The following is a 12,853-nucleotide window of genomic DNA, read 5'->3' on the forward strand; positions in this document are numbered from 1 at the left end:
AGTAAGTGAGTTCCCAGTGAGGTCCACTCTGGGTGCTCCTAGGCGTCAAGTGCATGAGCCTTCGTGCATGGATTTTGGGGTCTGGGTTCCGATGGCTTATTTGTCTTTGCGGCTGCTTTCTTGCTCTTTGACTGCATCCTGGTCCTGAATATTCTGGGGAAGTGGCCACCTGCCTCATGGAGGGTGAGGTCTTGGCAGTGTTCACCATGACCTCTGTGTGCCCAGCCTCCTTACTGTAGGCATTGTGGACCAGCAGCTCACTCCCTGCTCAACCCCATCACCCCGCCTCCTCCCCGCTCTGTGCACAGATCTGGCAGTGCGGGGGCACCCTGGAGATACACCCGTGTTCGCACGTTGGCCACGTTTTCCCCAGGCAAGCTCCCTACTCCCGCAACAAGGCCCTGGCCAACAGTGTCCGCGCAGCTGAAGTGTGGATGGATGAATTTAAAGAGCTCTACTACCATCGCAATCCCCAGGCCCGCCTGGTGAGTCCCCCCTGTACACCCACACTCCTTCTGGCCACATCCAAACAAAAGCAGCTGATTCTGGCCTCCTACTGTGGTAGATCTGGTTCCAGAAATAGAGAGGAAATCGGGTGCTCACAACCCAAGAGGAAAACTGTATTCCTTCACTTATAATAAACAACAGACCGTTGATTCTCACTCCTTACCGTAATTACGCTCCATACAGTCACCGAACCACAATCACTGAATTTGGAACTGACTACTTAGCCATTGATCACAGGGGAAATACAGGATTAGGTTACTGCAGACCTCTTGCAGGTAGACATTCTTATCAACTGATCAATACATAACTTGGTTTTATGTGTGCTTCTGTTTAAATAATCTATTTAACGTATATTGTTGATTTGTTGCACTGAGCTCACACCCAGGTAAATCTAATCCGACACACCTCTTTTCTCCCTCCAGCACATCACCGCCTTCTTGCACTAGGAACACTGGACAGCACTAACCACTCTTGGGGGCCATTTTAAACAGTGAAGTCACCACCACAGTACAGAACAGTCTGAGAACCCTGGTGCTAAGTAGTAAACAGGACACTTGCTTTCAGGACGAGGGCTGAGCTATAACCTCAACTGGGAACACGTGTGTGCTGTGGGACCCTCATGTCTGAGAATTACCATGCAAGTGTGAAGACACCACAAGTATTGATTTTAGTGTTAAAAATAACATTTTATCAGAGAGCCCCACTGCCACTAACAGGCCACCCTCCACACACGCCAGGACAGGGCTCCCACTGACCTATCTTCACATAACTAAGGGTCCACGTGACAAGACAAGAAAGTTGGCTCCAAGGCCTCTTTCCCGGCCACTTGTAAATTTCTTCTTGTGAATCTTTACAGCGGTCCTTCAGAGTAACTTGGAGATTTTCATTTTATAGATGAGAAAACTGAAGTTCAGAGAGAGTGATTTAAGGAACTTGCCCAAGGGCTCGTAGCAGATGTGGGAAGAACTGGGTCTACTCCAGTGGCACTCTCTCTGCTCTGCGGAGCCCTGTGGACACTCACCTTGACCTCCACTGTGGCCTTTCTCTGCCTCTGGGCTACAGGGTCACTGCTTACTCTGTCTTGCCCAAGGCTGCGGGTTAGAAATATCTGCTCTTCCCTGTCACCCAGTCTAAAACCCACAGATCAATCCCTCTTTCTGAGGGTTCCCAAAGAATAATATGTTAGAAAGAGGGGCACTCATGCACCTTTTGTCTGAATGCCCAGTGGCAGAGTGTTGAAATGGATATTTGGTTGAAGATGAGGTCACAATGACTCTCACTGAAAAATGAACTTCTGGAAAATAAGCAGAAACCTGAAATTTTATTCAGACTTTTTCCTTATTGTCATTTTGTTAAATATTTTAACTTGTCAAATTTTAGCCATTTAACGGCATAACACAGGGACAGTCCTATCTCTGCACTCAGCGTTGCTCTCATGGTGGTACATTTGCTGTGCTAAACAGATGCTCGCTTTATTTGATTATTCAAAAATTCGTAATCATTGGTTTTGTCCATAAAACAAGTATTTATCATTGTAGCATTTTGCTCTTACTATTGGAAGAATATATTTAGACTTGAATGGATTGGGCACATAAGAAAGTTTTCATTCATAATTGCCTCTAGAATACTTACCTTTGTTTGGAAGTGAGTGTCCAGGTATCAGTGGTAAAACTATCAGAACACTATGACATACGTGTGCTACTCACATGCCACTGGTCTGTGACCACAGGGGGCCAGGGATGCCAGTGCAGCCCCTGGATTCAGCTCCTGACCCATCAGCAGGGGCTTTGTGTCCTTCCTTCCTGCACCTGGCCACACCTCCCTGCAGCAAGAGCACCTGGGGATGTCGTTGTTTGAGCAACAGTATCTCCTGCTGGGGTGCTGCCACTATGTCTGAGACTGTTTCTTATCTTCTCTGTCCTGTGCAGGCTCTGCACACAATAGGTGCTCAATAAAGGCTTACTGGGTGAATGAAAGGCTTTAGTAGGAAGCACTGTGGGTTGCAGGGGCTCACCGTTTTGTCCTTTTCTCAGGAGCCTTTTGGGGACGTGACAGAGAGGAGACAGCTCCGTGCAAGGCTTGGGTGTAAGGACTTCAAGTGGTTCTTGAATACCGTGTATCCAGAGCTGCACGTGCCCGAGGACAGGCCTGGCTTCTTTGGGATGGTGAGCGAGGTGGGCCTGTGCTGGGCAATGTGCTTCTGCCCTCCAGGAGTGACCTGGTCTCCTGAGTGACCAACCCTGCAAAAGAAACGCCCCTTTGCGGGGACAGCTGACTTCTCTCATAGCGCTCCCCCTTCTCATCCAGTGTCCTTCTTTCTCCCCTTGAGTGTCTGGGCCTCAGGTCCAGAACGTCAGCACTGGAAGCGTCTCTCAGTTGGTGAGTACAGCCTCCTGTTTTACAGATGGAAACTGAGGATCAATTGGTGTTTCCAAGTCTTTTTTTTAACTAAGTCCTTATCACATGACTTCAAATCTCAATAACTGGACCAGTTACTAATTCCCGACTCAGGGATCCACAAAAGCCATAGTAAGGAAGAGGAGTCACTTCTGTTATTTCAGAAAACCTAGAAGAAATATTGGTGGGATGAGGTCAACTCAAGTGTCCAGCACCTTTGGCTTTTGCTTGGAACTCCACCAACTTAGGGAGGCCTCCTCTGCTCTGTGGTGTTCATCAGAAGAGCTGGTGTTCCATTCTGCAAGTTTTGATAATTGCAAAGCAGGGTATTTTCAGTTTTCATTATAAAAATGTTCAAACATGCAGAAATGCAGAGAGAGAGAGAGTGATATAATGAATTCTGTCCCTGAGATTCTGTGTTTACCGAGAAGATGTTGCCTCTTCTGCTTTCCCTTTCCTCTGCTCCACCCTCCCATTGACAGTGTGACCCTGAATAAAGTTAAAGATTCCTTTGCAGCTCTATTTATTTATAGAATATATTTCACTAAGAAGGTATAGTCAAACACACTATGCTCTAAGGTTATTCAAAATCATTCTTTAAGTCTATCACCAACTTGATAGAGTTAGCTTAATTAATCTAAGTTTTAATCATTAGGGGTTTCTCCCTTTTCTTCTTTAGTTTTTTTTTTTTCTTTCTTTCCAGATTCTTTTGAATCTGGGAACTCATCTGAGGTTGAGGTCCTTTGGTGGTCAAGAGTACCAACTTGGCTTCATAACATTTGAGTTCTTCTAAACCTAAGATGCCCTGATTATTCACCTATCCTGTTCCCAGGTTCCTTCACAAAGTTAAGGGACCTCAAGAACATAGAGGTCTCTGTTTTATGAGCCAGTGGATTATGGATTCCTTCTTTCTATATGGCTGAGTCTTATTCCCAGAACGAAGCTAGACAAAGGTGGACAAAGGCCAGGGCCAGAGTGGGATTCAGAAGAAGCCAGTGAAGGGTTCTTTGAAAGTGAAAGTGTTAGTTAGTCAATTGTGTCCACTCTGCGACATCATGGACTGTAGCCCACTAGGCTCCTCTGTCCATGGGATTCTACAGGCAAGAATACTGGAGTGGGTTGCCATTTCCCTCTGTCCATGGGATTCTGCAGGCAAGAATACTGGAGTGGGTTGCCATTTCCCTCTGTCCATGGGATTCTGCAGGCAAGAATACCGGAGTGGGTTGCCATTTCCCTCTCCAGGGGATCTTCCTGACTCAGGGATGGAACCTGGGTCTCCTGCATTGCAGGTGATTCTTTACCAACTGAGCCACCAGGGAAGGTTCCTTAAACTCTCCAGAAAGGGATTTGGAAGGTACTTGATGCTAGGAAAAATTGAAGGTGGGAGGAGAAGGGGATGACGGAGGACGAGATGTTTGGATGGCATCACTGACTCAATGGACATGAGTTTGAGTAAACTCCAGGAGTTGGTGATGGACAGGTAGGCCTGGCATGCTGCAGTCCATGAGGTCGCAAAGTGTCAGACACGACTGAGTGACTGAACTGAACTGAGTCTCTTTCTGGAGGCTCCTGGAAGGGAGTGGAAGCATGGAACCTTCCAGGGCTTTTTGCTTTTAGAATAATTAAAGGGATTTAGATCCAAAAGTACCTTAGAGATGACCTTAGATTAGAGAATATTGAGTGATAGAGCACGGGACTTGGATTCTGAGGTCCTGGATTCAAGACTCAGGTGTCTCCACTTATGTGTTGTATGACCTGTGTGCAAACCATCGGCTCTCTCTTATACTGTCCTTGTAGTCTACAGTGGTGGACTTCGGATCTGAGAAGTGCCAGGTCTCTTAACTGGGGTGTCCTTTGAAGATAATGTAATATCAGGAACTCCTTGGTACACAGGGCTTCCCAGGTGGTTTTAGTGGTAAAGAAACCACCTGCCAGTGCAGGAGATCCAGGAAATGCAGTTCGATCCCTGGGTCGGGAAGTAGGAAATGGCAACCCACTCCGGTATTCTTGCCTGTAAAATTCCATGGGCAGAGGAGACTGGTGGGCCCAGTCCTTAGGGTCACAAGAGTCAGACAGGACTGAGCACACACTTGGTGCGTATGTGAGGTGACGACCCAGCTATTGGACTAGTAAAGCAATAAGCCTGCACTAATGAGACATGAAGCAGTGTGAGCTCTCAGGCCATGAAGAGTTCATCTCTCTGCTCCTCAAATTTATCTTCCTAAAATGTGTATGAATCATATGATATCACTTAGATATGGAATCTAAAAAAAATGATATAAATGAACCTATTTACAAAACAGAAATAGAGTCACAGATGTAGAAAACAAACTTACGGTTACAAGTAGGGAGAGCAGGGGAAAGGATAAATTGGGAGATTGGGATTGGCATATACATACAATTGTATATATAAAATAGATAACTAATAAGAACCTACTATATAGCACAGGGAACTCTTCTCGGTCCTCTGCAATGACCTATAAGGGAATAGAAACTAAGAAAGACTGAATATATGTATGACTGATTCACTGTGCTGTGCAGCAGAAACTAACACAACAGTGTAAATTAACTATACTCCAGTGAAAGTTAATTTTAAAAAATGGGGGTTATGATTCCTGCCTATGGTATAGAATGGGAAAGACGTTTAAGACTAGAAATGGAAGGGGCTTTTAGCTCTGAGACTGGTTATTCAGGCAGCCACTCCTCTTGCTCCATTTACCTGCCTTCACAGCCCTGGGTGGAACCTGTTGTGTATAATCTGGACCAAATGCCACCTTTATGTTTTGCTTAGCTCCAGAACAAAGGACTGAGAGATTACTGCTTTGACTACAACCCTCCCAATGAGCACGAGATCACAGGACACCAGGTCATTCTGTACCGCTGTCACGGGATGGGTCAGAACCAGGTAGGGGCTGCTGCTTTAACAGCTTGACCTTCCCAGGCTGAAGGACAGTGGACAGCGGGAGGCCCTGTGCTCAAGGGATCATCGGTGTGGGCCTTTAAAGAGGGAGATGAGGGGAAGTCTGTGTGTTTTTAAAACATTGAATATGTGATTTCTTGTTATAAAGGTAATAAGTACTTGTAATAGAGCATTTAGGAAATATAAAAAGTAGAAGCAAGTAGTAAATGACAAGACCCAGAATGACCACCATTATAATTAGGATATATTTACTTCCCATCTTTTTTAATGCATGACCTTGGGATTATGTATTTTAAATGGTTGTTGTAATATCTGCATGTTTTATAGTCTGTCGTGTCCATTACTTAATCATACTTTTCATGTGTTGTTAGACATCCTTTGAGAACATCATCCATAACAGCTTCTTGCTAGTCCTTTGTGTGACTGTATTAATTACTGTTGAGGTAACCAATTCCTTCCTCCCTGTTTTTGTAATTATAAATAACCCTGCTGCTAACATCTTTGGTCAGAAAGAAAAAATGAAGGAAAGCAGATCTGCATTTCAGATGACTTATTCAGAATTAAATCTTATATGGAATTATAGGATTTGATATGTAGTGCCACATTGCAAAGCAATTTTTAGGGCAGTTTCCTCAGTCAGGGCCCAGGTGGATATGTCTGGGTTAAATGCTGAACTGCAGGCTGGGCAGGGGAGCAAGACCTGGAAGGTCTGAGTACTGGAGCAGGACCCTGGACTGAGAAGCAGGCACACTGCCAGGGCGGGGCCAGGGGGGATGCAGGAGAGAACAAAGCGTTGGTTCTAGACGTTCAAAGACTGCTGTCCTAAGTAAAGTGTGAGATACCGGAGACGAAGGGTGGGCTTTCAGATTTTCCTCTAACCTGGAGTCACTCTGATTCCGTTTGAATATTAGGCCCCATTATGGTCAACAGTAAACTTTCATAATTCAGACCCTACAGCCTTAAATTTTTCAGGTTCTTCAACCCCTTTTAGAACAGCACTCCTCAAAGGTGGTACCATCAGCATCACCTGAGAGCTTAGAAATGCAGATTCCCAGACCCACCCCATCCCTCCCCAACCCACCTCTAGTCTTGACTGGTTTTCAAGGGAGATTCGTTTCAGAAGCACTACTCCATGTGCCTTGGGAACCTGTCACCTGTGTCAGAATCTCCTGGAAGCAAGGGGGTGGAGCGGGGCAGATGGGCAGCTGCCTGTCTTGTTAGAAGTGTGAAAGTGCAGCTTCTTCGGCCCCATCTCAGATGGAGGGAACCCTCATTTCCTCTTTGGGACCAGGAGCCTGAATCGGCATTTTCCCTAGGCACCTAGGGTAAGAAAACCATTGCTCTGAAGAGCAAGTCCTCCCATTAGCCGTCCTTTGTCTGCTGTGTACAGCACTTTGTGGTCTCCAAGGCATGGTTGCATCCATTTCATTTCGGGGGAAGGAGGAGGAAAGGACTGAAGAAAAGGAGGGGAAGTGGCTGATCAAGGGCACAGAAAGCCCTCAAGGGCTGGAACCAGTCTATATTCTTTCCTGCCATTTTGCACGAGCCTGGGGTTAGGCACAGCAGGTGCGGGGTGACCCGGGCCATCCCCCACCTCATGCTCTTGCAAACGAGAAGGGCCCCTCCATTCACATTGGCTACACACCTCTCCAGAGGTGTACAGGCTGCTCCGGGGACACAGGCTGGTGTGAGGACCCCAGCACCCATGCCCCGGTAACCCCAGGTTCTCCTTCCTCTCTCTAAAGATTGCCCTCTTTGCACATCAGAGGCTGACTGGTGCATGTTGGCTACTCCATTTCTAGTTTTTCGAATACACATCCCAGAATGAAATACGCTACAACACCCACCAGCCAGAAGGCTGCGTGGCAGTGGTGGAAGGAACAGACGTCCTCATCGTGCATCTGTGTGAGAACACCACCCCAGAGGACCAGAAGTTCATCCTTCAGGAGGTAGGCGACCCATCTCACGCCTTCCTTCTGTGGCTCCCCATCCCATGGACTGCAGAGGGGGTTGTGGAGGTAAAGTGAGTCCCTAGTAAGTCTCAGGGATGCGGCCCCTACAGGAGGCCAGGCACTTCACAGTGAACCCGAGGGGTCCCATGGCATCCAGCACCAGTAGCAATTCCCTTCTTTGCTCCCTGTCCGCTCCCTGTCAGTTTTCCTGTCCCCCTTCCACCTTGAGCTGTGGCTGACTGGAATAGGAAGGGGCGCTGTCCCCAGCGCAGTTGGAGATTACTTGGGGTTCAGGGGTTCAGATGAATGAAACAGGCCATCAAGTGTAAGGACATGAGATTAGACCCAAGTTTAAGCCACTCCTGTTGTCTAAGGCTCATCTTTCCCAGCTCTAAAGTGGGGATAATAATCGAAGCCTTATCTACCTCTAGTGAAGAATAGATGTGCAGCCAGAAAGAGTCCTTGGAAGCTGTAAAGCTCTACGTTGTTAACTTGTGGTGCAATAACCAAGAAAACCTCTCTGATGGAGTTGGTTCTCCGTCAGAAGAGTCACTGCTGACTTGGAACTGGGTGTCATTTCAAGTCTGAGAGGCACTGCCTCTTGCACATTTGTAAGAAGCTCACGGTGGGACTCATCCATCAGTCATATCTAGTGACTCACTAAAAAGCACTTGAGGACATAAATCTGAAGAAAATAATTCAAAAGAGAGAATTAGGTCACTTTTATCTCCATGAAGAGCTTTCATTCCCAGCCTGGCCCCAGGGATGGAAAGATCCATCTGTACTACTTATAAATGAATTAATTCTAAGTATAATTAGAAGTCAGAATATATTTTATTGTAGAAAGTGTTAAGATCAGCAATGAAATTCTCAGGTTTCCTGGAAAAGCCAGGCACTGTAGTGCTATGTGATACAAAAATAATAGGGAAAATATTTCTGTAAACCCCAAAAGTTTTGCCCTTCCCTTCTTTCTTCCAACGGGAAGCCATTGTAAGACCTCAAAGAAGAGTAATGCAAGGTAGAAATCACAAAATTGGTTTGAAATGCCATTAAAATTTTATCTTAAAAATCTTAAATTTCAGTGAACATTTAAGCAAGTTTCTTTAGAGGGGTGTCAGGAAGGATGCTTTATTTGTTTACTTTCACATTATTCTGAAGGCAACTTGTGAACACTTTTAAGGGCTTTCCAGATTAATATTATTGAGCTTACAACAGAGAGAGATAGAGGGAAAGATTAACTCCAGAAACTGGGGAGAGACTTGGAAAGTGAGCTCAGCAACAGTTGGGGAAAAGAAGAGATGGAGAGGACTTAGAGAGGGCCATTGTCCTTTGGGGTTTGGACACTGGCATCATTTGCGGGCCCTGTTTCCTCTCTGGTGACCTGTCTCCTCACCCAGCTGGTCTGTGGCTGAGCTGGGACTAAAGCCAAGTTCCCTCATTCTCGACTTAAATACAGGAGAAAGAGGCCTCCAGAGACCTAAGAGAAGTGGAAGAGATTAATAAAGGACCTTTGGACCTGATTACTCTGGAGGAAAAGAACATCAGTAGGGGTGAGATAGGGTCCTGATCCAGGTGGCGCAGCAATAAAGAATCCACCTGTCAATTCAGGAGATGCAAGAGACACAGATTCAATCTCTGGGTTGGGAAGATCCCCTGGAGTAGGAGATGGCAACGCACTCCAGTATTTTGGCCTGGGAAATCCCCTAGACAGAGGAGCCTGGTGGGCAACAGTCCACAGGGTCGCAAAGAATTAAGAGGGGAGATATAGGGTCTGACTGATCCCAGAACAGCCAGCAGGTGGCACTATCGGCCCTGATGGTAGAGTCGAGCCCCTGAAGAGCTCCCAGGACAGGCAAGCGTGACACAAGCCTCCACACGCCTCTCCTGTATGCATAGACAGTCGTGGGCTGCCTTCATACCTGCAGACACTTACTGCTCAATAAGTATTCCTGAAATGATAAAAATCACCCTGAGCACTTAACACATTTTAAGGAAAAGGTACTTTCTCAGGAATTGCTTGTAATTCTCTTGAACGCACAATGTCTATTATCTTTTGTAGGATGGTTCTCTATTTCATGTACCGTCCAAGAAATGTGTTCAGGCTGAGAGGAAGGACTTGAGTGACAGTTTCATACCACTCTTACGAGACTGTACCAACTCGGATCATCAGAAATGGTTCTTCAGGGAACACATTGTGTGAAGTGTCACCGTACGACGGAGCCCGTCAGAGTGGATGGGGGAAGCCCTGGGCTGTATTTAACAGACACTTAGCTAAGCACAGAGACAGACCCACCAAACACTTGGCTGCTCTTCTTTTTATAAGGAAATCATTTTGTGATTTGTGAAAGGAATGTTGTCTTTAGTAAAAATGTGAATAACAATTCGTATTGATTTTGAAAACAAAATTGTTCCCAAATACCCTGTTTTCAAAGGGTAGTCACAAAATGTTAACTCTTGGTATTTAAAGAATTAAAAACTTTAACTATTTTTCTATCAGGATGTATTTTCTACTGTCATGTCTTTTTATTCCCCATAGCAAAAAGGTAAATATTTTATTTTCATATTTGAAAGGATCCCCAGATATGAAGATGTCTGCTTGGAGAATAGACTCGTGTAATGGACTTTGCATAAACTGATAATACCTTAAACTTTGGGTTAGATTTTTCTCAGTATAGGTGTGTGGACACTGGGAACATATTGATTCCTTCAGGTCCTGGAGATAATCTACATTTATTTAACTAAGAATGCTCCTTGGTTATGTGTTGCTGCCATAGTCAAAACTGCTGTTAAAGTTTATGTTAGCCAAAGAGGACTAATCAAAGCTGAAATTTCAAGGGAACAGTTTGACATAGGGGGCTAATATAAACTTCTACCCTACAGAGTGGGCTTCTGACAATGCCTAACTGCCGTATGAATGGCTCCTTTTAGCAGCCACCAGGATGACTTTAAAACATGTTTATATCATTTTTAATTTTTATCACACATTAGTGTCAGGGAGAAATTTAATGCTCTTGGTGAAATTCAGTTTTCAAATTTGTTCATTAATAATAATTGGTCATTGAAATCCATATTGGATTTTGTGCTGCAGCAACTGTTACAGTTTCTCTTCATAATTATGATTTGTGAACAGTTCCAGATCTATTGATATTCTGAGATTTTGTCATCCTGATGAAGTCAAGAGGAGTGATTTTTTTTTTTTTTTAAAGCAAGAGCATTGCTAATCTTTGGTTTTGCAGTCTGGCAGATGTGAGAGATGAAGACACATGTCTTCAACTGATGAAAACGCATCAACTTTCAACTTTTGTCTCAGGCTCTTTTCTACATGTTTCCCTCTGAGAGATCCAGTTTAACAGTTAACCAGGAACAAATCCAGTTGACCTGGCTTGGAGCAATCTGATGCATCTTAAACCCCTCTGAACTTCACTTCGTCTGTGAAATGAGAAGAATGAAAGCAAGCTCGTGGAGTAGTTGCAAGGACTAAATAGCATAAAACAGGGTAGGACTTAGCTTAGTCCCTGGCATGCAGTACGAGTTCATTACATTTCCACTTTCACAAATGCACTTTATAAAATGTGAAGCACAATAAATATCAATAGGCATTTATCAAAAAATAAGTATTAAATAATTCAGTTATTTTATCTTTACAGGATTAAATATAGCAGGCAGGAATACAGTATGAACTCCTTCCAGCACAGCTCAGTTCTCCTGTAAATGTAATATGCAATGGAACCAGAGCTTCCCTCCTGCATTGGGGTAACTTATAAAACAGGGGAGATGCCCTCTCAGCCTGTAATGGAGGTGAGAAGTCTTGCCCTGCACCCTCTCCCCCGCTTCCTGCAGTGTCAGTCCGAGCTCTGCTGAAGGGGAGCTCTGCTGAAGCCCCTCCCAAGGTATAGGAAGACAGTTCAGGCAGACAGAAGGTGAATGCCAGTCAAACTTATCATGAGTGCTGGGAGGCTACACAAGTATTTTTGTGTGTGTTCACTGGGCACTGATGGTAATTAGCTTTGCTTGAAAAGTCATCCCTCTTACTCTTGCCAGCAGCTTCTACTTGGTAATTTTTAGGGTGGAAGAACTAATGAAAATATTCAGGGTGTCAAGAAAACTATTTTCACAGACTGGTAGACAGTTTTCAATATTTTTAGGATAGTTGCCTTGCCTAATGGATGAGGAGTCAGCCTGGGCAGGTCTCCGCCTGCCCCACTGGAAGGTGTGGCTTGGCCTCTGGTCCTGGTGTGTGCAGTCAGGATTCTGGGGGCAGCCGCAGTGGGGTAGGTGGTTTCACCTGCCAGCGCTCGTTTCCTCATTTGCACAATAGGGAGAGCAATGTCCTCTGTTAAGTTCTGTTATATTTTTAAGTTACATTTTTAGTGGTTGCCCTAAGGAATTACATTATGCTTCCTGGATTTATTGCAGTCTTCTTCACTCTTAATATTGTGTTAATTCCCATAAAACTTAGCAAATTTGTAGCAGTATAGCTCCTATCTCCTCCCTTGTGCTATTATGGACATATATGTTATAAACTCAGTAACAGTGGTTTGCCTATTGTTTTAGTAAGGCATAAAAAGAAAAAATATATATGTACAAAATACACAGTCTTTTATGTTTACCCACATAATGTGCCATACTCCATGCTCTTCATTTTTTCCTATAAATCTGAGTAACCTTCTGGTATAATTTTCTTTCACTATAAGGCCTCTCTTTGATATTTCATCTAGGATAGATATGTTAGCAATAAATTCTGTGTTTTTGTTTATTTGGGAATGATTTTAATCAGAATAAAATAGTTTGAAATAAATAAAATAGTTGAAAGATAGTTTACTTGGATATAGAATGCTAGCCGACAGGTTTTTTTCTTTCAGCACTATGAATCTGGGATTACACCACTATAATGTCACCACTGTTTTGGATGAGAGATCATCCATTAATCATTTATGTGATGAGTGATTTTTCTCTTGCTGCTTTTAAGATTTTCTCTTTGTCTTTCAGCAGTTTAAGATATGTCTAAATGTGGTTTGTATTTATTGTACTTAGAGTTCGTTGAGCTTGGAACGTAATTTAATGTTTTGAAAAATAA

The 12,853-nt window shown here is 44.3% G+C and overlaps 1 protein-coding gene across 3 annotated transcripts in view; it reads left to right on the forward strand.

The window, feature by feature from the left end:
- Nucleotides 1-12,581, forward strand: part of GALNT12 (polypeptide N-acetylgalactosaminyltransferase 12) — a 34,282-nt gene extending 21,701 nt beyond the window's left edge. For 2 of the 3 annotated variants that reach the window (XM_061425784.1, XM_061425783.1), the window contains 5 exons: nt 309-485; nt 2,541-2,672; nt 5,696-5,809; nt 7,627-7,773; nt 9,836-12,581. In XM_061425784.1, the coding sequence (XP_061281768.1) occupies nt 309-485; nt 2,541-2,672; nt 5,696-5,809; nt 7,627-7,773; nt 9,836-9,976 (711 nt within the window). In that variant the 3' untranslated portion in view covers nt 9,977-12,581. Of the gene's footprint in view, nt 1-308; nt 486-2,540; nt 2,673-5,695; nt 5,810-7,569; nt 7,774-9,835 lie in introns of those variants that run through there. The other variant, XM_061425785.1, reaches the window with a different exon arrangement.
- Nucleotides 12,582-12,853: the final 272 nt, after the last annotated feature.

The sequence above is a fragment of the Bos javanicus genome, chromosome 8 (genome assembly GCF_032452875.1).
Source record: "Bos javanicus breed banteng chromosome 8, ARS-OSU_banteng_1.0, whole genome shotgun sequence".
Taxonomy (NCBI): Eukaryota; Metazoa; Chordata; class Mammalia; order Artiodactyla; family Bovidae; genus Bos; species Bos javanicus.